This window comes from Macaca mulatta, chromosome 7, assembly GCF_049350105.2.
Source record: "Macaca mulatta isolate MMU2019108-1 chromosome 7, T2T-MMU8v2.0, whole genome shotgun sequence".
In the NCBI taxonomy this organism is placed as follows: Eukaryota; Metazoa; Chordata; class Mammalia; order Primates; family Cercopithecidae; genus Macaca; species Macaca mulatta.
In genome coordinates this window covers 172,718,045-172,745,279 of record NC_133412.1, presented here as the reverse complement: position 1 = coordinate 172,745,279, position 27,235 = coordinate 172,718,045, and the positions used below count along the sequence as shown (strand labels likewise).

At 41.2% G+C, this 27,235-nt stretch overlaps 1 protein-coding gene across 1 annotated transcript in view; it reads left to right on the top strand.

Moving 5' to 3' along the window:
* SETD3 (SET domain containing 3, actin N3(tau)-histidine methyltransferase) overlaps positions 1 to 26,521 on the top strand; it is a gene marked incomplete at its 5' end in the record, with an annotated part of 85,733 nt that extends 59,212 nt beyond the window's left edge. Inside the window, 7 exon segments of the mRNA NM_001260871.1 lie at positions 10,146 to 10,204; positions 11,017 to 11,131; positions 17,810 to 17,884; positions 19,033 to 19,199; positions 20,090 to 20,175; positions 24,045 to 24,205; positions 25,173 to 26,521. Of these exon segments, the coding sequence (NP_001247800.1) occupies positions 10,146 to 10,204; positions 11,017 to 11,131; positions 17,810 to 17,884; positions 19,033 to 19,199; positions 20,090 to 20,175; positions 24,045 to 24,205; positions 25,173 to 25,622 (1,113 nt within the window). The 3' untranslated portion in view covers positions 25,623 to 26,521.
* Positions 26,522 to 27,235: the final 714 nt, after the last annotated feature.

Sequence of the window (27,235 nt, the reverse complement as noted above, 5' to 3'; positions counted from 1 at the left end):
TGGTACAGCGGGACCTTTACCTTAGATTTTGTTATCAGTGAGTTTTACCTAAGTAAACTCCTGGCAGCTGGTGACAAGGCAGTGTATGTGATGTATGGGTTTAGATGGTGCTCTTGAGAATGTGGCTGTCTCAGGCTCAGTCAATTGCGGCAGTCCTCCTAAATCAATGGGATTGACTTACTACATCAGGATTTGGCTTGTCTTTTTTAGAACCCCAACAGTTTACAGAGATGGGTTCTCAGATTCTGGGGTGTACCCCTAGAGCTCATTCCTTGTGAGCTCCTCATAGACTACTCAACTTCCTTTAGGCTTAAAGGCAGAATGTTTAAGGGGCCAAAGTTCATTTCCCTGACAACGTGACAATAAGGAGAGTTGAAAGTAGCCAAAAAGATAATGCTAGTATAATAACTTGATATACTGGTTTAATGATTGGCAAAGCTGTGGGGTGTCTTTGAGGCTGTTAAGAGTTATCATAAAAATGATAGGAATTCCAGATGATGGAATATTGGAAATTGTTGGGACATCGCTGTGGCATCATTCTAGTGAAGAAAATGCCAAATACGACCTTTCTCATACATGTATTTGATACATGTGTTTTCTGGACAAAACTTCTTCATGTGCATGGTGAACAGAATTAGGCCAGATAATCTAAGTTACCATCCAGGACTGAAATTTTATGACTGAAGACTTTCAGCCAAACATGGTATTCTTTCTGATAGTGTGGGAAATAATAGACTCACTGTCTTAGTTTTGCTAATGTTGCCTGCCTTTAAACTTCATAATGCCTCTTATAATACCTCTATGGTGAATTTTAAATGAGAACAGTATTTACCAAGCATTTTTCTGGAATTTCACCAAGCAAAAATATATTGACTTTATTAGACTTTATAAGACTTTATAAAAGTAGGACAACTAGATATCCTTTGCCTTGAAGTAAACTCTGGAAAACTCGTGTCTGGGTTGTTACCTAGCTTCATCATTTATTAACTGGTAAACTTGAGTATGCTTTTAATGTCTCTGTCCCTGAGTTTCCTCATCTGTTGAATGAGGCTAATAAGTGCCATTTAGTAGGAATTGAGGTGATTAAATTATATGCACATAGAGTTCTCGATAGAGTGCCTGGCACAGAGCGCTCAGCAAATGGTGACTGCTAGTGTCTGTCTCCCTCTCCCACTCTTTCCCGTGGAGATGACAGAGAGCTGCTTATATACCAAGCCAAGGTCATGCCTTTCTAGGACAGGAGTTTATCTACATGCTCTGAATGTCAGTTATCTTGTAAAGGAAATTGGTTTCATTATGGTGGTCCTAATGTTCTTCTCTTGTAAATGACTGATTACTCTGATCATGCCAGATTGACTCATTTAAACAGAGTCCAAGGTAGTTATCCTGAATTATTGAAACCCAAAATTGCTGAAATTAAAACTAAAACAATATATTATGAAACTGATGACAATACATAAATCTAGCCTGCTTTTTTGATACATTCTAGCCTGCTTATAAAATAATAATTTTTGCTGTTCTGTTTATTTCTAGTTTCTTTAATAAGATGGAGGAGTTGCAGGTATATATACCTTTTGAATAAGCTTTGATTGCTTGGTGGAGTTGACTTTTTGCAGACCAGAGAATGAGGCTTGATCATGGTTTAGAGTCCTTAAGTCAATCAGCAGATTGAGATGTTGGGGGTGGGGGTGGAGAGACAGGTGGTGTCAAAAGGCAAAGAAACGAAAGATTTACTATCTTTAAAGAAGACAGCAGTAGCTTGTCTGCCCCCCTTTTCCAATGAGGAAATGGCAGCACAAGTGGGTTGGGCAGCATGCTGCGATGACCTGGCAGGTTCCCAGCCTCACCTCTTCGAAGGGTGTGTGCTACATGCTTGGGGTGAGTTGGGGGTGGGGGGAGATTTGGTGACCATTTGGTACGGAGGACTGGTGGGCTTGATCTCTGTTGTTTGTCTTTGGATTCTTAGAATAGAGCTTTCTCAAATGGGTTTAAAGAGAGATTTGGGGAAAAAAATGAGAAGATTCTCTGACCCCTAGATGGTAGAAAAATACTCTGTTCGTAAGAGAGGAAACACAGGACAGAAGGATGTGGAAAGCTGTTTTTTGAAGCCTGTAGTCACTGCCTTCGTGTGGCAGGGGTGCCCGCATGGGCTGGAGCTTTCCGAAGAGGAATGTGGAGATCAGATTCCCCTGGGGTTGCCAGTCTGTGGTGCAGCCTCTCAGCACCTTTGGAATCACAGCTCTCCTCCGCTGTCCCCAGGAAAAACGGCAGAAGTGTATCTTACTTGCTTGGAGAAAGAAGATTTTTATTGTCCCATTCCAGCAGGTGTAGTTAAAAATAAAAATAAATTTTAAAATTTTTAAAAAGAAGAGGAATTATTTGAATGAGGCACTGAGCAAGGCACTGGGGACTCACAGGTGGTCAGAGAAGACATGGTCCCTGCCTTGCTGAGCCTGCCTGTGGGGACTGCGGGGGAAGAGATGCTAATCAAATGGCCACAGCGCATGCAGTTGTGAGGGGCAGACTGCAGCCCGCGTGGAAAAGGCAGGAACAGGGCAGGAGGATCAACAGGGACCTGGAGATTGGAGAAGGTGGCCCGGAAGAAGAGGGATTTGCACGACCTTGCGTACCATCCTTTTGTGGTTTTTTGGTCACTTATCTGTCTTCACTGCTAGGCAGTACCCCCGATGATATCAGTGATGTACAGTGCCTTCCACTTCCGAGGCGCTCAGGAAATAAAATATGTGTTGAATGAATGAATTTCTAGTCTTAACCTATCTTCAACTTTTTTCTAAGTCAATAAATATTTGTTGAGTGAATAATTGACAGTCAGAAATGTTGATTGTGACTAAATTTGGTTCATATGAATTGGTTGCCCATCATAGAGTATACAAATGGTAGCTAATAAGGTTTTTAAACAGATATATCTTTTGCAGTGTTTCAACAAATTTTAATTAAATTTAACTGGATGTAGATTATAGATTCAGTGTCTTCCAGTAGGAGAAAAAGTTCTTCCATCATAAGGTAATTTTATAAATTTATTGAACAGTGTTATTTCTCCACTAATTTCATTTTCTTAATTTTTTTAAATTATAAGGTAATACAGATTTGTCATAGAAAAATTATATATAAGCAAAAGGCAGAAAATCTTAATGTGTATTGATGTATTTAAATTTTTATTTCATCATATCGAGTGAATTCAAAGAACTTTATGATGAAAAATTCCCTGAAGAGTTGGATATAATCTATGCTTAAAAATAAATGTCTTAAAAATTGATTTTTTTCCCTCAAGAGCTAAACATGTGAATCATGTTTTGATTCTGATTTATGGTCATCAAAACTTAATTTTCGATTCAAGAGATACTTTGCAATTTGTCATTCTGTTAAACTGTATTATATCCACTTAGAAAATAAAATACCAGCAGACGGGTTGATCAGCCTCCTAGAAACTCGCTGTCTTGCATGCTGTTTGTGAGCCTTCATTTGGGGGTAGAAAGGGGAAACCTCAAGGTATTTAGTGTAAAATTTTCTCCTACCTGCCATCTTTTCCATCTTTCCAATATTCAACTTTCTTCATTTTGTTTCTCTTCCCCTATTTCTCCTCACTCTGCTTCCTTCTGGGGATGTCCCTCTTCTTACTCTCTCTCTGGTCCCATTCCCTCTCTGATTGGTGCAGTATTGCTTTGAAAAGGAAGGGGGTCTCAATAGGCCCGTAGGATGAGCCAATGGAGCTGTCTTTTGCACCTCCTCTTTCTCCTTAATTTTTACAAAGCACGTGTATTTGCCAAGGCCATGGATCCACAGCGGGCCTAGAAAGGATGCCACAGGCTGTCCTGCTCAGGAATTTGTCAGACCAGAGATCTCTTGGTTATGTGAGATAGGGTCACGTTTCTGAAACTTACAAAATTGCATCCACCCCAAAAGGCCAAATGTGAGAGTTTGTGACTGATCTCATTCTTGCAGAAGGAAGGAAAATGAAACCATTCCTGTAGTTAGGTATGTCTGTTCCTGGCTAATTAGCCCCTGACTATCTCTTTTAATATATTCTTAAGGAGTAAAGCAAAACACGATCCTGCTGGATTTTAGTCAGAAAAATTTAATTGCATGGTGTTACGGTTTTTTATCAGAACAAGCTAGGTACAACTTCTAAATTATATTTTGTCATTTCTGATACTATAGTCATCCAACAGGGCAGAGTCACTGAACTCTTCCATAAACATATTTTGAAATTAATAATTATGCATTATGGCAGGATGTAAATTCTTTAACATACAGTATTTAGAAGAGTCATTTCTATGAGCAACTTTCCTTTTTGTATAGTTAAATGCCTCATTGAAGGTGATTAATATATTCAACCTGTTTTTCTTTAAAAATCAGTCTAGGTAGAGAAGAATATTCTTTAGGAAAGTGAATATCTGATTTTAAGAAATGTTTGTGTCCTAGAGGCCACTTGTGTGTTCTAATATATATATTTTTTTCTTTGGAGCATTTTGAATCTATCTTTAGGTTAAATATGGTCTTTTGAGAATTGTTTTAGGAACTTCCTCTCCATATATTATGGAAATACTTACCTTTATTTTATTTTAAAAATGCTTATTGTTAAATGTTTAAAAAACACGAAAAACAAAAAAGGCTTAACTCAAATGTATTTTGTTCCTGTGCAGAGCTGTTAATGTTTCAAAGCTGTTTCATGTACTAGATGTTTCTGAATTAGGGATTCACATAATAATGAATTCTGCTTATTTTGGTTCTCCACAAAGGTTTGTTGTATGAGCTTAAAATAAGCCTGCTGCTGATTTGTGTAACACATATTAACTGTTTGTTTAGTTTAAGTGCATGTCTGTATCTCTCATTTCTGATCACCCTGGAACATTTGCATGCCACGCAGCAGCCATCTTCTTTTATACTTTATTAAATATCTGTCAATTATAAATATCAAGGTTTTACATTAATGTCAAGATAGTACATCAAAAATTCATGGAATATGTGACTTTTTCCAAGGGTATTTAATACTTAATGCATTTGTGTCATTTTTCTTTCCAGAGATATTGACAGGTTTTATTAAGTGTTTGTTAGGGAGATTTCATTTTTATCAAGGGACTATAAAGAGAAGCTGCATGCTAAATCAATTTTTTAAAGCCAGAATATTGTTCATTTTTTCATCTTCAAACACTTGTAATCCATAGGTTTTATTTAAATTTCTTCTTGGTTTATTTTTGTTTTATGTGAGTGATAGTTCAAGACAGAACTTTAATAAGGATCAAATATGCTGACTGTAGTGGTTTTTAATTTCCTTAAGCATAGCTACCAGACCCATGCAATATGGTAAATTCTTCAAAATGTCATACTTACATATTTAGCAATATTGCTCTTTTTTATTGAAGCCAAACAAACAATTTTAGATATTAATCTTTCCCAAACATAGTGATTATTTTGTACTCGGTACAATATTACTGTGTCTCACATGGAATGCCTCCTTTTGCTGGAAGAGGGAAGGGGAAGAGTGCGTCCCTGGGTTGCCTGGCTCTGTAGTGCTTCAGGCCTGATTATGAGCCACAGCAATGGTTCATTTCTCCATCTTCATGTGTTTATTGTGCTCAAGAAAGTAAAAATATTAATCACTTAAAAAATCTGGAGAAAATCCATGGCTAGTTTATCTGCCTGTATTTATTGGGAGGTGTGGGCTGAGAGGAGGTACCGCTTCAGGAGACCCCGTCGCCTGCTGCTGTTGGGCCCCCGTGCCTGACAGGCCCTCTTACTGTCCTATTTCTGACAGTGGCAGGCAGAAGCTTCTCAGGGACCCTCCTCACGCATCCCGTGTGTGTCTGTGTCTTTGGAATCTACAGTTACAATTGGTTTGGAAGCTAAAACCAATTGGCTGCAGAGAGTATGTTTTCTGTTTTAATTCTACATTTTTATTTTTAAAGTGCAAGCTAGGAATATCTTCTATTGAAAAGGCTATTGTGATCAACAAAACCTATATAAGCACCACTTTGCTTCAGTAAGTGAGGAAAGCTCAGTTATCCTCTGTATAATGTATAAGCTTAAATATTTTCATCTAAGGATATTTTAGGAACTTTCCAGTAATTTCAGATTAATAATTTTTGGAAGATGTGTTTTAACTTGGTCTTTAACAGGGAAAAAGTTTTTTTTTTTTTTTTTTTTTTTTTTTTTTAATACAGTCATTGTCTGAGCTTAAATGAAAATTATTTGGGATGGACATTTGTTTTATCCTTGTTCACTTCTTCAGAATAAGTAAAAGCATTTATTTTCAAAATTAAATATTTTTTACATACGAATATTTTTGATATTTGAATGTCTCAAGATTCTTATAAAACTATTATATAATAGTTTTTAGAGGTAGCAGAGATTTTTCTTTTTAGAAACCAAATTTTACTTGGGTAAAGCTGAAGTAGTAGCTGTTTTTGATAAGCCCAGTTTTGGTTTACAGTAAGTTGCTTTAAAGGCCTTGCGCTGGGAAATACCAAGAACTCTGTGACTGTAGTCTACTCTCCCAAGATGCCAGTAGGTGGCGGTAGTGTCACAGTAGTGAGAGCTCTGTGGAGAGAAAGTTATTTCCTTTCTCCCTTAGTGTCACATTTTGCTTCAGTGTCACTGTTAAGTGCATGTGTCAGTGGCAGAATCTTTTTTTTAACCAGAATTATGTACACTGTGTACACCCTATTTCTTAAGAAGATAAGAACAACTATTTCTAACAGATTCTGCAAATATTATGTAACCATGCAGCCAAAATGATCTTCAGAATTAACTGAAGAATGCATTGACACATTTTTTTCTTGAGTCTTTTTTTTTATTTAAATGATTTCATCCTGACTGTGAGCATGGGCTTATGTGTTGGGTAAGAAGTGTGTATGAATAGCAGGAAGAGAAACATTTTGAAGAGTTAATTTTCCGTCTCTTGACAGAGAATCACCCATGTTTGGATAGTCGTGTAGGGTCCAAGGCTACTTAAAGATATTTGAGAGTTAGAAGACACTTCAAGTTATTTTTAGATTTAGCATTTCGAGATGTAGCATTCCGGTTTTGAATATTGTCATCTTTTCTGCTGTTTCATAAGTCAAACTTCTTAGTGGGGGTTTCAAATTTTTAGACATAGAGATTTAGCAATGGAACTTACTAACTTCCTACAGTTTAATTCTACAGTTTAAATGAATTAAAATTTGTAAAAATAACAAAAACGACACTTTCCCATTTCCTAGAGTATGAAAACAGGCAGGATGTGCAAAGTTCCCAGTTGATCGGGTAATGCGAAGTTTCATTTTATTGTAAGTGAAAGGAAATTTTAGCAATGGAATTCCTTTTCTTTACACTTTTGAAGTTTTTTTGTGGTATTTCTTGTGATCAAGTTAGTTTTTTGGGGAAGGGTAGTTCTTATATACCAATTTGTACTTTAGTAAGGAAAGACCTGAACACTGATGTGGTTAAGTTTAATAATTAAATTGAAAACATTTTTAGGACTCTTAGAACATAACCTTGCATTTCATCTGTTACAAAGAAAAGAGATTTATAATCCTTTGGGTATATACCCAGTAATGGGATGGCTGGGTCATATGGTACATCTAGTTCTAGATCTTTGAGGAATCGCCATACTGTTTTCCATAATGGTTGAACTAGTTTACAATCCCACCAACAGTGTAAAAGTGTTCCTATTTCTCCACATCCTCTCCAGCACCTGTTGTTTCCTGACTTTTTAATGATCGCCATTCTGACTGGTGTGAGATGGTATCTCATTGTGGTTTTGATTTGCATTTCTCTGATGGCCAGTGATGATGAGCATTTTTCATGTGTCTGTTGGCTGTATGAATGTCTTCTTTTGAGAAATGTCTGTTCATATCCTTTGCCCACTTTTTGATGGGGTTGTTTGTTTTTTTCTTGTAAATTTGTTTGAGTTCTTTGTAGGTTCTGGATATTAGCCCTTTGTCAGATGAGTAGATTGCAAAAATTTTCTCCCATTCTGTAGGTTGCCTGTTCACTCTGATGGTAGTTTCTTTTGCTGTGCAGAAGCTCTTTAGTTTAATTAGATCCCATTTGTCAATTTTGGCTTTTGCTGCCGTTGCTTTTGGTGTTTTAGACATGAAGTCTTTGCCCATGCCTATGTCCTCGGGAAGGGGAACATCACACACCGGGGCCTATCATGGGGAGGGGGGAGGGGAGATGGATTGCATTGGGAGTTATACCTGATGTAAATGACGAGTTGATGGGTGCTGACGAGTTGATGGGTGCAGCACACCAACATGGCACAAGTATACATATGTAACAAACCTGCACGTTATGCACATGTACCCTAGAACTTAAAGTATAATAATAATAATAAATAAAATTAAAAAAAAAAAAAAAAAAGAAAAGGGAGTGAGAAGCTTCAATCCTGTAGGATTCTCACCTGTCTTCACCAAGTTGGTGATCCTCCCAGCCCCCTCCCGCCGTAGGGTTTCCCCATCTTCCTGTATCAGCTAGAAAATGCCCCTGGACAGTATGTTATTTTATATGTTGACTTACAATATGCCTGTATTAATTTCATTTTTATCACAGAACACATTTTAAAAATTATGTGAATAGCCGGCTGGGCGTGGTGGCTCATGCCTGTAATCTCAGCTCTTTGGAATGCCAAGGCGGGAGGATCACGAGGTCAGGAGTTCGAGAGCAGCTTGACCAATATGGTGAAACCTCGTCTTTACTAAAAAAACACACACACACACACAAAATTAGCTGGGTGTGGTGGCACATGCTTATAGTTCCAGCTACTCGGGAGGCTGAGGCAGGAGAATCCATTGAACCCAGGAGGCTGAGGTTGCAGTGAGCTGAGATGGCGCCACTGCACTCCAGTCTGGGCAACAGAGCGAGACTCCATCTCAAAAAAAAAAAAAAAAAATTATGTGAATATATTTTTATATTTTGACATTTCTTTCAAAGGGTTAAAACTGGGCTAAAAGACTCAAGGGGGAGAGATGGGCACCTGGGAGCTAACACCCAATTGGCAGCCTTTTGTAATACATGATTTGCCTAAAATTGTGCACTGAGCACAAGCTTTTGTTTTCTAATTGATTTACGGTTTTAGCTACTTTTACCTCATCCCCTACTGTCCTGTGTAGGGTGCCAGCGAGTACATTACAGTGAGCGATGATAAATTACAGTGCACTTGTGATGCCAATGCATCAGGAGTGAAAACTGCAGGCTACATGGAGCTTCCTGCATTAACTGGTGTGGAGACCCGGCTTCAGCAGGATTTCATTTGTATCTCAGAAATAACCATTTGTTCGTTTGATCACATACTACAATCTATCAGACTGTAATTGAAACTGAAGATTAAAATTATAGTTACAGCTTTTAATTTCTTAATTGAGACAAAGTTTTTAAGTGCTTGAAAGGCCTAAGGTGGGGGACATGGTAAAGAGAGAATATGAAATCTATATAATTTCTCTTAAAAGTGAAGTTTTAGTATTTTTACCAATATTCTCTTGTCCAGGAAAAAAGTAAAATTTAAATATGCTGATCTGTTGTCGTTATCCTGTGTGTTTGTGAAGTTATTTTATAATCTCACAAACCTGCACTTCTGATTTTCCATGCTTGATCCGCATTTGCCGCGTATATGATTCATGTGCAAACACCAAGTTGATTCCCATCAAATGACTTAAGTCAGAGAGAAATGAAAGAGCTTCCAACTGATTAGAGTGCCTTTAATTGTTCCTTTTGTTGACATGGGATTTGAACCCTCTCAGAAGGCCTGTGTGGTACATCATGGCATGAGGTACAGAGCGGGGCCAGGACAGACCTGGCTTGGGCGGCTTCGCGTTTCTGCTTAAATCCAGTGCTCATCGCGTGGGTGTGCCTGCCTTTTGTAAAGTTGGTCCACCTTAAATTGTGTTTTGCGCGGTGTCCGTGGGTGCTAGTATCGAAATATGAAGAAGCAGATTTATGGCGGCTGCTGGGCACAACAAATTAAGTTGACAGTGATGTATGAGAGCATAACAGCGCGATGATCCCTCTGTAGCGCGGCTGGACGCCGCCTGCTTCATTTGGCTCTTGTTAGGATCTGTTAGGCAGCTAAATAATGAAATTCCGCTGACTGATTTCTGTTTTCCCTTTTTCTCTTTTCACCTCTGCTTTCTAAAACTTCTAATTCCCAGACCCATCCTCATGCCAACAAACTGCCCTTGAAGGATTCTTTCACTTATGAAGACTACAGGTTGGTGTGGGCTGTGTGTGTGCCTGTGTGTTGGGGGTGGTTTCTCAGTGAAGTGGGATCCTGGAAGGGAGGGAAAGGCTTCAGTGAGAAGTGACCTGCTGTGACCATTAAAGCGTCCGAACAGAGCTCATCTTTCAGAAGTTATCATGAGCAGCTTGGATGAGTATCGGCATTTTCATAGCCACGTAGAAATTGCCATTAACCTGTCATGGCAGGGGATTAGCTGAGGTAGCCAAATGCTACTTGAGATTAACATTAGTGTAGGGTGGTCCTATGGATTTTTCTTTTCTTATTTAAAAAAGACTCTGTTAGTGTAAAATGGGGACTTTTTTTGAACGGAGAGATTTAATTCACTGCACAGTGTAATAAAAAAGTCACGTTTTACATTTCTTACAATTCATAGAGGATTTCTGATCAGAAAGGAGTTTTATGGTTTGCTTTTCAATGAGGCTTAAAATAGGTGCAGAGTCAGCATTTGGGCAAAAGCGGGTTGGGTTGGGGGGTGTAGGGGAGTAGGTTTTTTGAGTCATGAAGACCCAGGAAGGGGCCTGAGCCCTGCGCAAAGCCCTCTTTCCGGCTCTGCCTCTTGGGAACAGTCTCCCTTAAGCACTCAGTCCTGCATTTCCCCTGGCTCTTTTTAAAACCCTGGGTTTGTTTTTAAATGATGATGAAGACCAAACATTACCTTTGTTACTTAGGAAAAGACTTTGTACGTTTGTAAGAGGTCAAACCTAAATTTTTGGTTATGTTATTTCTTACTGCAATTGGCTTTTAAATGTTCCAACCTTAAATCACCATTTGTCTTGTTGTAGGTGGGCAGTCTCTTCTGTTATGACGAGGCAAAACCAAATTCCCACAGAGGATGGTTCCCGGGTGACCCTGGCTCTGATTCCTTTATGGGACATGTGTAACCACACCAACGGCCTGGTAACGACCTCTTCTCCTGTGTTGTGTTGAATCTGGGAGGCTGTTGTTGCTAAGCTTTGGGAGGGGGCTGTTATTCCACCTACCCATCTACTCCCCCCTGCTGCCTCCCTTCAAAAGGAACAAACAAAACCAAACCGGCCACTCCTCCCCACCACCCACAAATAGAAGCTGGTATTTTTCTTTTACTGCATTGACTAATACGGAAAACTGGGAGCTTGAATCTTATACCATTTTCAAAAGCCACAGTGAACTACATGTATTTGCTAAGCCATAATTCCAGCCTCAGCATTCATTTTCTTATCTTATTGTACCACAGACTAAACCAAAGTTTCTTTTTACTTATTCTCTTTAAAATGCTCATTTATTGGGGGAAAAAATCGTATTTCTCATTTTTCCTTTTGTGTCTTCTTTGCTGACTGTCTGTTTCCAGTTCTGTACTTTTGATTCTTTCTCGTCCCCGTCCCTTCCCCTGACCATGTTTATGAACCTGTTTTTGTTACAGGGCCTGTGGGGTGGGAGGAGGGGCTGGTGCCTTCGGCTCCTTGCCCTTGAATGCAGGAGTCAGCTGGCATCATCACACCTGGGAAGCCTGGGGAGGAGGAAATTGTATTATTATGGTTTCCCACAGCTGGGAAGAGGGGGAGGCTGGCTCTGTTTCTCCACATTCTTCGGATTCCAGGCAGCAGCATGGGTGAAGCGCTCTGTGCTCTGTGAGAGAGTTGTCTGATGAAGATGTCCTGATATTAGTAGGCAGAAATATGATACATTTCGGATCATTTTGAAATATCATACTTTATACTAGTATACTGGTTTGATTAGGTTTTATATTCATCTTTTCTCTGTCAGCTTTCCTTGTGATTAGCAGTATTATAAATAGAATAAAGAAATGCCGTGAATGATTATTTCACATTGAATTCCCCAGAATGGCCAGAACACACGTAGTGTGCGCCAGACACTGAAGGCAGAATATCCTAGTGCTAATTTGGGAAGGTCTAGCAACAAGTATGTTCTTGAATCTTAAAAGTATTTAAATTGTGGCAAGAAAGAATAGTTCCACTTTTGTAATTACATTTTTGCCTTTAGATATGCTTAATTTAATTAGTAATAAATACTAAGACATAATAGCGTGTTTTATAACTTATTTTCATTGAATATACTTTTACATTTTTTGTTTTCTTTTTCTTCAGAGGTATTTTTAATTGATCATAAGCTTGAAATTAAAAAAATCTTCAAATAGCTTTTAATACCTGACTGTAGTATTTTTCTTTTTCTTTTTTTGAACTGGATCATTTTTTCTCAAACTCAATTATTAGAGTTCTTTTTAATAAAATTAAAGCAATAATGCTTGGTTTTACTCTAAACAAAAAGAATTAACACAGGAGCCTCTGTAGTAAGGTGAGCAGTGCCCTACCCCCAGCCTCATGGCCCACCTGGTGGCACTGAGACCACCACCAGGCCACCGTGGTCCCTAGCAAAGCTTCCATCCATTGGCACCTCACACACTCATCTGCACATTTGATTTTTATTTGGCTTCCATGTAAATGGGATAAAACAATTCCTTTCCCCCTACCAAATGTTAAAAAAAAAGAAAAAAAAAGGTTTATCTAAAAGTAATAAATTAATGACAACCAATGCTGTATTTTCCCTAATACGACTTACGTACTTTTTAACCTGCCACAGTCCTGGCAGAAACAGTGCTAACCTGTAGAAGGTTTATTCAGGATGCTGGCACTTTGTCTTACAGTGGTTATGTTCCTGACATTCTGCACTCTGCACTCTTGTTGAACTGTTTCCCATTGTAATTTTAAGACTTCATGGGAAATTTTCTGGGGTAGAATTTGAGAAATTCTATTTTAACGCTACAGAGTTGTATATGATACGTGTTACAGTTAATGTCTTTTTAAAAATAAAGTCTTGAAATCAAGGCTCGCCTTTTAAGACAAGAGATTTTCTTTTTTGTGTGCGTCTATCCTGACGATCATCTTCTTATTGTCAGTCTGCCCTGACTATCACTCAGGGAGTAGGTAGAATTTGTAACCCAGCAACGCTGTCTGCTTCTAACAATATCCCAAAAACCTGATTATGGTAGTAGAAACAGAAGAATCAAGTCAGTAACAGTAATTCCAAACCAGTGACAGCAAGGAAATGCTAAAGAAAGTAAGGGGCTGGATGAACACCTAGGCTAGAGATTCTGGTGAATATGAACTAATTTCCTAGCCACTCAGAGAAATAAATGTAGAAAGGGTTATAAGGTATGGTACTAAGCTGGAAGAAACAACGTATCTTTGTATCTTGCATGATTTGTTCAAACTTAATGTAAGCAGCAGGTTTCCTTTGTTGAGCGTTTTTCGGTTGATATGAGAAGGACACTTCTAAGTGACTGATAGACAGTGGTATTAGTTCCCTTACAGAGAGCATGTTGGAATAATCAGTGCTTGCATTTGGATCTGCGACTCTACCAGGCGGGATGAAAGGGCAGCTGGAAATCCAAGCACAACGGAGGGAAGTTCTTTTTCAAGGTCCTTCTGTTTGTATATTGAAAAGAAAATCTAAAACATTTAGATTTAGATGAGTCTGACAGTCTCAAAAGTCCATTTTTACAATAGCAGACAAGTCTCTCCGAACAGCCTGTCCCCCCACACCCTCCGTGCACACAGGTCTGACTCACCTCTGGTTCCCCACTGTTCCTCAGACACCAGCAGATTCCTTCGCTCTTGCTGTCACTTCTGCCTAAAACCCCCCATTCCTTAGGCACTTATGGGACTCGCTCGTAGACCTCCTGTAGCGGGGCTGCCCTGAGCACCCTGTGTAGAATGACTGCGCCTCCAGCCCACCCACCCGGCTGCCCTGTCCTGTTGCGTTTCCCTCTGTTGTCCAGATCCTCTGTTTCTGCCTTTTAAACAAACTATTGTTGGTTCACCCCCTGCCTCCCATTAGAATGGAAGAGCCATGAACGCAGGTGATTTTTGGGGAGGGTCTGTTTTGTTCGTTGCTATATCCCTGTGCCTGGTATTTTTTTAATGAATTCATGAGTGGTGAATAAATGAGTGTGAAAACCCCACGCCTAGGCAAAAAGATCAGAAATAAACCAAAATGTTAACGTGATTGTGATCTGTTTTTTCTTTGTGTTTTAAAAATATTTTCCAAATTTTATTTGATGACCCTGTATTACTTTTTCCCCCTTCCACCATGAAATCAATATAATACATATTTGTTGAAGAAAATTTGAAAAACACAGAAAAGAAAATGTAAATGATCTACAGATCTTCCCTCTGTTCCCATCTTAGGAATGTATGTGTGTGTATATCATGCTCCTCCTCCTATGTTACTTTTAATATGTAAAATAGAACACAGCTGTGCACCAAGTGTGCCGTCGAGTTACCAAACCAGCCACAGATGTGAGTGGTGTGCGCCGCAGGCAGGAGGTGGCTTTCAGGGAGTAGGGCTCCGTGGAGCTGCTGGAGGCTTCCACTCCCTGCTGGGTTCCTCCTCCAGCATTGCCAACAAACTCCGGCTGCCACCCGCTCACCTACCCTGGGCACACTTGAGGCTCCTGTGGGGCTATTCTCAGTTCCACGTGCTTTTATATATACGTATAATAAATTTTTTTTCTCCCTATGTCTCTTTCCCACTAGATGTCCCTATGGGTAGGGACTGAGATTTTTCATGCCATTTTCCAGTTGCCTAGGTTAGGGCCTGGCATAGGATGACACTCAATATTTGTAGAAGGGAAGTTAGCTGGCAGTGTGGGAGGCAGGAAGCGGCACGTGGAGCTGGGCAAGAAGGAGGTGGAAGGACCCTGTCCTTGCTTGACGTCAGGAGGCTGCCCCTGCACCAGCCCTGGCCCTCCCAAACCCTCCCTTCCTAGTCTGGGCTTCAAGTCAGACCTGGTCAGTGGCTGCAGATTTCTGGGCGTAGGTGGTAAGTTCCTGGGGCTCCTGCCAGAAGGCCCTTGCTGAGCAGTGGGGTCCTAACAGCCTTGGAAGACCCCTCTGCAGGCCTGCCCTGGGAGGGCTCTGCTCTGAGAGAGTCCTCCAGAAACCTGGCTTCACGCAAAGGAAAGGCGAGGCCTGTGCTTCTGCCTGCAGTTCTTTGCATTGAGACACACTTTTGATACCATCCTAGAGGAAGTGTTTGGCAGTGCCACACAAAGAAGTTAGACACTCAGCCTCCAAACGTTCTGACCCCTGCTGAGAAAGGGCTACAGACTGGGGCAGGATCCAGCCTGTTTGCCTGTCAGGGTTGCTGTGGACATGTTAAGCCATATCTTGGAGCTTGATGTCTGCCGAGAGTGGGAAATAATCTGTAAAATACCCTTAAACACCCATAATCCTTTCTCCACAATCTCCCTCAATTTTCTCTTCCTTCCTCTAACTTTCCTCCTGTTTGTGCTGCTGGCAGGTCCCTGTGTACCTGTACCGCCAGCACCCTGGAGTGCCTGGATTTCCTCCTGGGAGTTTCCCATATGGGCAGTTTCTCATTCCACTTTGTTGTCAAGGTGATGTTTTGGGGTCAGAAAAGTACATCCAGTGTTGGGCAGGAACTTCCTGGAGTTGATTTGAATACAATTGAAGTGTTTAAAATGTTCTGCGAGTGAAATGTTCTAGAATACTTGGCTTCATTTATTTCTCATTGCTGCCTATTTCTCATTGGTCTTTGCAGATCAGAACCTTGAAGGACTCTTAGACATATGGTTAATAAACCATATTTATTCTTGGGATATTGAGTTTAAAGATTCGTGTTATATGGCCTTCCATCCCAAAATGCCATTCCCTAGACTCAAAAGTCATCTTTTGAATCCAAGCTGTTGATGCCTTATTAGCAAGGAGCGCTTGTGGCTGCTGTGAGTCTTTGATTCTCCAGGATAAAATGAGTAGGTCAGGCCGGGCGCAGTGGCTCAAGCCTGTAATCCCAGCACTTTGGGAGGCCGAGACCATCCTGGCTAACACGGTGAAACCCCGTCTCTACTAAAAAAAAAATACAGAAAACTAGCCAGGCGAGGTGGCGGGCACCTGTAGTCCCAGCTACTCGGAGGCTGAGGCAGGAGAATGGCGGGAGGCGGAGCTTGCAGTGAGCTGAGATCTGGCCACTGCACTCCAGCCTGGGCGACAGAGCGAGACTCTGTCTCAAAAAAAAAAAAAAAAAAAAAAAAAGCATTCTAAAAAAAAAAAAAAAAAGAGTAGATCAAAAAGTAATCAGTGACCATCAAGAGACAATCTAAGAGATTGGGCGCTGCTCTAAAAGACAGGACTCTGAGAAGGAGCTTTTAATAGAAGCTGGGGACCCTTTCCATTCCCCTGGGGGTTCATGCATCACGTGAATATTCCCAAAGGCCACTTCAGGTTTTAGGTTCTGCGTGCTGAGCACTCGGGACACAGAGATCAACAAGGGGCTCTGGCTTTCAAGTCTGACTGACGGGGAGACAGGTGCACAGATGACGTGACTTGGGCTGGAGGGTGTAAGGACTGGGCTGTGGGAGTGCGCAGGAGGGTGGGTTGAGGAGGGGTTCCCCGAGAAGCCAGGCCACAACAGGAGTAGAAGGAACTGTCAGGCCAGAGGGAACTGGGGCGGCAGGTGGGTGGCAGTTCCTGAAGCTGGAGGGAAGCATGAGCTGCCTCCGTATTTGGCCATGCTCAGGAACTTGGGGTTTATTCCGAAGGCAGAGCGGAATCATAGGAAGATATTGAACAGGAGAGTGACATCGTACAATTAGCAACTCCGGAAGGACAGTATTGGATTTTGAGACTAGGTCCCAAAAGTTGGAAGGTTTTTGCAAAAAACAAGCTAGGCGAGAAGGAATAAGGACTGTAGCCACGCAGAGGAATGAGGAAGAAAGTCATCCAAATGGTAGTATTTACTAGATGAAATGCTGACCAGGTGAGATGTGAGGGTTTCCTTGTAACTTGTGTCCAGAGGCCATGACATTGGCTGACCTTCACTAAGATAGGAGAGCTTAGAAGGAGACGCAGTTTTGCGGTATAGTGAGAGGGTTTTCTATATTTATTTCTAATGGACCTAGAAACTCTCACATTATATTTCTCAGCGGAAATAGAGGGAATAAGAAACAACAAAGTTATTTTATTTTGCCTTTGCATGCTTGAAAGTTTTAATTTCTTTAATTCAGATCATATATCCATAATTCAGAAATAGAGCTTTTGTTTTCCCTGATTCTTTATCCAATGGAAAACCCACTTTGGTTTCTTAATGGCCAAACATTACATAAAGATAATACTTGCAAACAAATGAGGGTAGTGCAGGTCATCAGTGAACTGAAAGGAGGCTTAGGTGCGCCTGTGGGAGGCGTGGCCTGTGGGCTTACTGCCCTCACTGCTGCCAGGGAGGCCCAGAGGCGATTGTGTTTTGTTGAGTCCAGCAAGTGATACTCTGTACAGTCTCTTTATCCAACCGTACTTCCTTTATTTCAGGTGTGTAATTTTGCATAATCATCTCTGATGTAACTAGAGTTAACCTCAGTGCTCAAGCAGTTCTTTGCCCCATTTTCCAAAGCACTCAGATGCACCCTTTTAGGTACCTTTGGATCCCCTTTCTCCTCTGATTGCCAGAAACAAGTTCATGATTAAGTGAAATGTGCATGTGTTTGCCAGAAACCAGTTCATGATTAAGTGAAATGTGCACGTGTTTGCCTCACCATCATTTCCTTCCTTCTCCCGGGGCTAGATCACTACCGGTTACAACCTGGAAGATGACCGCTGTGAGTGTGTGGCTCTGCAGGATTTCCGGGCTGGAGAGCAGGTGGGTCTCGTGGCATCTCACAAAATGTGAACCAGCCATTGGGCACTAAGTTAACTGTGTTGGTAGTCTTAAAAAGGAACTTAGGAAAAAAAATGTGGAATTCAAATTGAGGATTGTTTTTCTGGAACGCATCTTGAGACCTGAACCCATAGTACACATGTTCACTTGTGCTTCACTCACTTGTTGTGCTTTGCATTGTGCTTTGGGTCCACAGAGAAAAGTATTTAAACACAGTTATTGGCACAATTGGCCTAATATTTGTAAATATTTATAACACTGTTAAAATAAAGTGTGTTATGACACTAAAACAATTTTTAAAATTTCATAAACTGTGTTGCCTTTATTTTTTCTACTGATTAGAACCTTCTTTATAAGAGTATTTAAGGGGCAAAAGCAAGGGAATCTGTTGTCTTACACTTTCACTTTAATCTCAGATTTTTTAATCTAGTAGTTTGGGTGGGAGGAGGGGTAAGCCTTTGGGTGAGTTTGAAAATATGTGTCTATAAATTCCCACATTCTATCAGTCTACACCCAAGCAGACAGTACAGACATGGAACTCACATCCGTAATTGACATTCCAGTTGAGACAAAATGAAAAATATTTGTCTAGCAAAGTACTGATCTGTTCCTTCTTTAGAAAAGTTTATAAACCCACCTGCTAGGTGCAGGATTAATTGCCACAGGATCTAGAAATAAGTTTCTGACAGATACTGCTTTACAGTTCCAGAAAAGACCCTGCTGTATTAAAAGGATGGGAAGAACTTGGTGAATTTTAAAATGCAGTCTTCTAGAAATAGCCTTGCTGTCCTTTGAAAGAAGAGGATTATAATAGAGGCCTGGTGACCCCAGGCACCTGGGGTCCTTTGAGTAGTAGTAAGGCCTTTGGTGGTGCTTTCTCCTGGTCTCGCCTCTCCACGCGGTGGTGGAAGTGGGTGCTTGGTCTCAGACGGTTTGGGAAGTTGGGAAAATTGCACGGCGTCACCCTTGCAACCTGTGCCAAACAGGTGTATCAATACTTTCAGCTATTTCGTGTCATTAATGTAAAGTAGCATTAAATATATGAGCACTAAGCCTTTGCCCTGCCCTGTGTTAAGAATACACGCCAAGTTTGTCTCATGCCCTTTTCTTTTTTCTTTACTGCATCTCAGATTTACATTTTTTATGGCACTCGATCCAATGCAGAGTTTGTGATCCACAGTGGTTTTTTCTTTGACAATAACTCCCACGACAGAGTGAAAATAAAGCTTGGAGTGAGTAAAAGTGACAGACTCTACGCCATGAAGGCCGAGGTCTTGGCTCGTGCCGGCATCCCCACGTACGTAGAAAAACATCGGTTAGCCCTTTCCTGCAGTGCTTGAACTATTTCCAGTTGCATAGTGTTTAATTGGTGTGTTAATAAAACTTCTCTCCAGTAGTTTGTCTTAATCCGTTTATCCCTGTGGCACAGCAAATTTAAGCCATGGCGACGCTCGGTGACTTACCAGCGTTTTCAGATAAACATAATTGTGTTGTTGGGCGCATTCACAGTCAGTTCTGAGGGATATGGCCTGAAATCCTCATTAAGTTAAATAAGTACTTTCGTATCATTCATGTCTTTCACCTTGAAAAGGTTAATGGCCTGGATCAATTTGTTTCATTTAATTCTTTGCTACCATTAGTTTCTGTAATGAAGTCATGATCCTCAGTGATTTCAAGAATTTCTAGTTAAATTCCTTAAGATTTTCTTGCATTTGAGGCATAAAATGATAAAGAAGACAGGAATTATGATTCATTAGTTCTCCAGGGAATGGAGGAACCATTCTTAGTGAAAATGGATTATCCAGACCTTTTTTTATTGAACTTGTCAATATTTGATTAATGATTTAAAGTGTGAACTCAACATAAATTATTGTTAACACTTTTAAAAAACCATGTGTACGTTTAATGTTTTGAATGTGTTGTGTGCAACCTGAGATTACAGCTGTCAGGCTCTCGGAAAAGCTGGCGAGGATGGACTCCAATTCTGGATGTCCACTTCCATCCGCCCCAGCCTGTGGCCTTTTGCAAGGGCTGAAAATCATGCTCACAGTTCAGATGAGGAGCTGGAATCTTCCAGCTCGGCTCTCCTTGAGGACAACCACACGTGCTGTAGACTGTAGGGATCTCACTTTGGAGCAGGTGGGTAACCGCAGCAGGGTGACTGATGCTGCTTTCTGCTTTTGTCAGTTCCAGCGTTTTTGCGTTGCATTTTACGGAGCCGCCCATCTCTGCTCAGCTTTTGGCTTTTCTCCGAGTATTCTGCATGACTGAAGGTACGTCATTTCAGGAAAAAAGAGATGTTGACTTTTTTATTTTTAAATCATGGAAGTGTAAAGCATAGGGGTTCGGATTATAGGTAAAGTGGATTAAAACTACAATACTTTTGGGAAGAGGCAAGATGGCAATACTGGAGAAAGAAGAAATTGATTAATTTTACCCTAGAAATGTTTTATTAAATCCTCAATGTGTTGTCAATATTAATTTGTAATACGCAAATAATTCTCAACTGCATTTGAAGAAAACTTAAAGCATCTTGGATCAGGTAAATATATCAAAATTCTACATTTGTAGCCTGACAGAGCCTCATTTCACTCACAGGGCACTAGTCTTTTTCACTTACATAGAGCAGTTCAGGATCAGTTGATCCTGTGATGTTGTGTAGTCAGCTGTGGCATACGTGGACCGTAGGACTTTATTTGTTAACCTACTCTGCATTCTAAATCTGAAATTGCCAGCAAGCATTTTAATGCCAAGCATCCTGTTAGAGTAAATAACATTGCAAACAGAATCTGTGTAGAACACAAAATGTTCCTGGCTACAGCCTCTTATTTCAGGCCCAGAAAGAGTTAAGTATATGTATTGAGCATCTACTTTTGCATTTGCTTAAAACAAGTCATTTGGGGTTTCTTATACTGACATTTGACCTCTCATGGTTGTGTTTTTATTTTTCATACTAAGATGTATCTTACAAATTTCCTGGTCCTGAGGTTTCATTTTTAAGTGTGTGTGTGTGTTGCTGTTGTAAACTGCCTTAAATCCTGTGCAGAACAGACTGAGTAGGAATGAGTAAATGAGTGTTTGACTGAGTGAACAGACAAAAAAGTGTTCTGGATGGAAGCTGCCCAAGCACTTCCTTGGTCGGAGGAAGCAGTCGTGGCCCATGCAGGGGAAGCTGCTGTGCTCAGCGGTCACTGGCTTTGGTTTTAATGTCTGGATCCAGGGAGCAGTGCTGCACAAGTCGAGGGCTTGACGTCACGCTGGAGGCAGAAAAAACCTAGTTCCAAAACAGAGAGAGGCAGTTCACACACCAACCGCAGAACCCAAACTGAGATACAGTCATTGTTCCTTACAAGCAACCCTATCGCCTAGATTTACAGTTATTCAAGTGGGAGTTTTGGTGCTTTTTGTACTTTGGTAATGGTTCATCAATTCAATTTAATGAACACGAGTTAAGGAGTTAACTGTGAGCTTTTCTTGCTTATATGTGGATACAAAATTAAATGTTGCAGTTCATATACTCAAGGAATTTATAATTAAGAGAGGTGATGGTGATGATATTCCTAGAATTTGTGAAGCATTCACTGTGTGCCAGGTATGATGCTAAATGTGGTACATGCTTAATTTTAATCCCATCAGCCTTGATTGATAAGTGTTCCCATTTTACTGATGTAGAGATTCCACTTCAAAGAGGATAAGTATTAGCTGGGCGTGGTAGCACAAGCCTCTAGTCCCAGCTACTCGGGAGGCTGAGGTAGGAGGATTGTTTGAGCCTGGGAGGTAAAGGCTGAGTAAGACCCGGCTGAGGGGAAAAAAAAAGAGAATAAAGTTGGCTGGATGCTGTGGCTCATGGCTGTAATCCCAGCACTTTGGGAAGTGGGAGGATTGATTGAGCCTGGAAGCTTGAGGCTACAGTGAGCCGTGATCTTGCCACTGCACCCCAGCCTGGGCAACAGAGCAAGACCCTGTCTAAAAACAAACAAAAAACCCAGAGGATAAGTAACTTGGCCAAGGTTGCTCAGTAAGCAAGTAATGACCCTGACTTAGAACCCAGCTCTGTTAACTCCAGAGCCCATGCGCAGGACATCCCACGTTGCTCCTACTGGTTCAAGAATAACATAGTACATGGAAAAAAGTGTTAGTACTCTAGGGGTCTGGAGGAAAGACATTTGAGTTAAACCCTGGAGCTCAGTGATGGTTCGGACATGGTAGAGCAGGAGGTGAGGGGTGTGGCTGAAGACCTTTAGCAGAGGGAGGAGCTTGAGCAGGAGCCAGGGAGAGGGTGGAGGGCACTGGGCTCTTTTCTCTCTGGAGTGAGCATACACCATGGTGGCCAGAATGAGGGACAGGGATAATTTGCAGGCCCTGTGTGCTGGAGGCAAGCTCAGGAGGGTTCTTGCTGCAGGAGCTCCCAGTCAGCTCCTGCTCTCCAGGCAGGCCACATGCTACATTGTCTTACTCCCCCTTTTGTAGGCTTTATTTCTCCAGGAATGTGAAATGAGTCCAGTTTCACTTTTAAAAAAGGAGCGGAGAGAAAGCTCTGCCGCACACACACCTGCAGCTTCCATCGTTGCAGAGTGCAGCTTGGGCAGATTGAGAGAGGAGATGAGGGAAGGAAACAGTAACCTTCCTATTGGGGGCCTTTGAAAAGAACTTTCAACCACTAAGCTTAAAAAAAGCCAGAACTTCCGTGTTGTATACAAAGAATATAAAATGAAGACTCAAAACTAAAAATCCTGAATTTCATCATGATCTTTACTAACAAATACAAGTTAATAAACTTCTTTTTTGAACATTAGATAGCCTGTTTTCTTAAAACTGCTGGAATCCTTTTAGGTCTGTTGATTCTCTTTAGTTTCTCTCTAGTCATAGACAATTTGTCATGTCAAGACAATTGCTGGATCTTTGAATTACTCTAACTAATACTAATAAAAGTTTGGTTTGCTGGCAGCAGTTCTTCAGTTTGAATTGTAAATAGTGACAGCTGTGAGGCATTTTGCTCTGAAAGAGACACTGTCTCCTAATCGCATAAGAAGCATGGGTCTGTTTCTTGAGCATGAATAGGATCGGCTTGTTTTGGTTTTGGAGATAATGTGCCGGGAGATAAAATGCTAAGAGCAGTTGCTGAATTCTTTCCTCTTCTTAAATATATTTGGAGATAATTGAGATGTTCACTTGTGTGTATTTGTAATTCCTATGTAAATTCCTGACAAGTAAGAGAGATGGGCATATTTTTCATTAACTAAGATTTTTTTTTTTTTTTTTTTTTTTTTGAGACAGGGTCTCGCTCGGTTTCCCAGGCTGGAGTGCAGTGCTCACTGCAGTCACCACCTCCTGGGTTGGAGGCATCCACCACCTCAGCCTCTTGAGTAGCTGGGACTACAGGTGTGCACCACCACACCTGCCTCATTTTTGTATTTTTTGTAGAGATGGGATTTCGCCACATTGCCCAGGTTGGTCTCAAACGCCTGGGCTCAAGTGATCCACCTACCTTGGCTTCCCGAAGTGCTGGGATTACAGGCGTGAGCCACCGCGCCCAGCCCGTTAACCCAGATTTTCATAGTGCTCCTGATGGTAGCACTGTTTGATTGAGGCTCTTGTTTCTTTCAGTTTGTGGCTTGTTACAAAAATGGCTTAAATAGCTTGGTCAGGTCACCTACGAGAATAAGTGCCAATCATATTTACAGTTATGGGCTCACAGGATTGTTGTGGCTCTAGTTCCTTTCACTGTTTACATTGTTCACCTAAATGTCCTTTTTGACTGGGTTGATGTGACTGAGCTTATGGCTAGCAAAAAGGGTATTGTCAAAATAGGGAGTCCATGGCTGTCGACTGTCTTTAAAAAGTATCTTGTGAAACTGTCTAAAGGCTCTCAGTGTCCCTCATAGAAACAGTGAAAAATGGAGTGCTACCAAGGCTTGATCTGGATTCCAAATGAAGAAGGCCTGACCTGGTGTTGCTCCCCAAAATTTAGCTCTGCTCTACTTTGGGGAATCTAGGAGTGTCCTGGCCCATTGCACAGGGACAGCTTTTACTGTGGGAAAATGACATTGTTGGAAACAATGTTTTCTAAGGTGGATTACTTGTTCAAATGAGAAGGAGTGCTGTGTTTTCCTCCTAGCATTGCCATTTGTATTTCTTGTAGAAGAACTGAAAGAACACTTACTGGGAGACAGCGCTATTGATAGAATCTTCACCTTGGGGAACTCGGAATTTCCTGTTAGCTGGGACAACGAGGTCAAACTTTGGACGTTTCTTGAAGATAGAGCCTCACTTCTTTTAAAAACATACAAAACAACTATTGAGGTAATTAGACTAAATTAATGAGGATTTGAACTTTGTTGTGTTGTTAAGATGTTTAATGAGACTTGGCGCGGTGGCTCATGCCTGTAATCCCAGCACTTTGGGAGGCCGAGGAGGGCAGATCACGAGGTCAGAAATTCAAGACAGGCCTGGCCAACTTGGTGAAACCCCATCCCTACTAAAAATACAAAAATTAGCTGGGCGTGGTCTGTAATCCCAGCTACTCGGGAGGCTGAGGCAGCAGAATCGCTTGAACCCAGGAGGCGGATGTTGCAGTGAGCCGAGATCTCGCCACTGCATTGCAGCCTGGGTGACAGAGCAAGACTCGTCTCAAAAAAAAAAAGAGATGTTTAATGAGAGATTTCTTGTTAATTCTAAACTACTCTAATAGTTTAGCAAAATGATTGCATTTGAAATTTTCCGTTTGTTTAACAAAAAAAATCATATTTAGGCATTGTTTATTAGAATATATATTTTTTAAAGTATTTAATACTTTTTTTATAATTTCTAATTCACATGATTTCACAAACGTTTTCATTTGTGCTTTTTAAGTTCACTATTGAGTCACTAACTTCAAATACGTCTTTCTCATTCATTCGTTCCTTCACTGTTGCCATTCACCCACATGCTGCCCTGGGGCTACATCAGTGCCCAAGATGGACAGGATGAGTTTTAAATCAGTGAAGTTCTCTGACAGATGGGGTAGCACTGTTTGATTTAGGCTCTTATTTCTGGTTTTGTAACAGTTTCATTGAGATATAATTTACATACAATAAAAGGCACACTTCTGAAGCATACATTTTGATGTGAGTGTCTGGTCATGTGACCACCTGCCCAGTCAAGTGTTAGAACCTCCTGTCACCCCAAAAAATTCCCTCATGTCCCCAGCCACAGCCGTGGTGCCCTCTGTCTCTATAGTTTTGCTGATTTAGACTTCTTGTAATTAATTTTGCTCTTTTTTGTTTTCCAGGAAGATAAATCCGTCTTGAAAAACCAGGATCTTTCTGTTCGTGCAAAAATGGCCATCAAATTGCGCTTAGGTGAGAAAGAGATTTTGGAAAAAGCAGTAAAGAGTGCAGCTGTCAACCGGGAATTCTACCGCCAGCAGATGGAGGAAAAGGCTCCGCTTCCCAAATATGAAGAGAGTAACCTTGGGCTGTTGGAGAGCAGCGTGGGGGACTCGAGGCTCCCCCTGGTCTTGAGAAACCTCGAGGAGGAGGCTGGAGTGCAGGATGCTTTGAACATCAGAGAGGCCATCAGCAAAGCACAGGCCACAGAGAACGGGCTTGTAAACGGTGAAAACTCTGTCCCTAATGGGACCAGGTCCGAAAATGAAAATCTCAATCAAGAAGAAAGTAAAAGAGCAGTTGAAGACGCCAAAGGATCTTCTTCAGACAGCACTGCTGAAGTTAAGGAGTAGCTCGAGGTGAAGCTGGATGGGGGATCCAGTGGAGCAGGAGTTGATGGACGGTCCGTTCACATCGCTGTGTTTCCTTGTTAACATTTTTCTTTCTGCAGAGAGGAAGATATGTTTTTGCTGCTTTATATAAAAATGGTTTTTTTAAGTTATTTTAAAAATCTAGCTTCCCTTTTTGATTAAGATTGCCATCTTGCTTTTAGGCAAAACAAACCAGTTAACAAACAGCCACAAGAAAGGGGGAAGAGGTGCCTGTGGGAGATTTTGCAGACCTGTTGTGAGCATAGGTATTTTCTTCCTGGGGAAGAATTCAGTTCCTGTCTCAGCTGTGCTTTTGTGGGCCTGTCATCTTGACGACCAGAATGAAAGCTTGCTCTGCCTCCTGCCAGCCAGAGCTGGTGGTGGGACTCGGGGATTCAGCGTGAAGGTGGGGAAGCTGCACAGCAGAAAACAGAACGGAAGTTGGGAAACTTTAGAGTCTGGGCAAAATGTTTGGTTTTTCTCCTTAAAAAAAAAAAAAACACCCCATTACCAAAAGCAAAGGTAAGGTGGCAACCTTATTTTTAATAGTTTGAAATGTTGATGATAATCCTAATTATATAAATATATATATATAAACACACATCTATATATCTAGTGATTTCTAAAGATTTGTTTACTTTTGTGTTTTGTTTTACTGTACTAAGAACTTGTCCTTTCTCCTTGAATCAAAGTAGGACATGCATCATCCTCCTAATTTTAAATGTTGGCTCTGATTTTAAAGTGGTGCATTTGATTCCAGCCTTGGTAATGGAGAGTTTGCAAACACACAGCGGCCCACAGCTTCACGTGGTGGTGTGCAGTGTGAGGCAGCTCCCTGGCTTTCCTGGTTTTCACAACAAGCTAGAGATTTTCAAAGCTACACTTTTGAGTAAAAACCCTTATTAAAAGAAAAAACATGATTAATATTTTTGTCTATTCCTTTTTTTGGAGTGGGACAGGCCCTTTGAGTTTAGCTTTTACACAAACCATCTTATTGCCCAAACATTGTTTGAACCTTCTTGAGAAACCTCGTGCCCTGGGCTGTGCTAACCTGGGGGCTACTGAGGCACAGCTGTGGGGCCCAGAGGCCTGCAGGAGCCCCCCTCATCAGCCTGCCCTTCTGCGCAGGCAGCAGGAACATAAGAAAAGGAATACTTAGAATTTAGGGGAAGTGAAAGGTTGGGACCATGTCCTTGGGGTGGGAGAGGGATCTGTCTCCAGAAAGCCACCAGTTTTCAGGTTTAGTGATACCAGTTTTCCTTCACCACAAATTTTCACATTGTCTCTGATGTCCTAAGTACACTGCTGATTTTGAAAATGTGAATTATTCCCCCAGCTGTTTGATAAATGCTGCTGCAACACAGGTCATCTTAAGGATGCTCTGGGAGTTTCTCTTGGGGGAAGACGTAGTTCTGCAGATCAATTGCCTCATCCCCCCTGACAGCTGAGATAAATGTAACTCTTTGAGGCGTTGCCTGCGTTGCTCAGCAGGTTAGTTTACCTGCTGGACTGGGTGCTGGAGGCCAGCTTCATGTCTGTGTGAGACTGGGACATTTCCTGGCATTGACGCCTGTACCTTTCCTCGGTTGTTGATG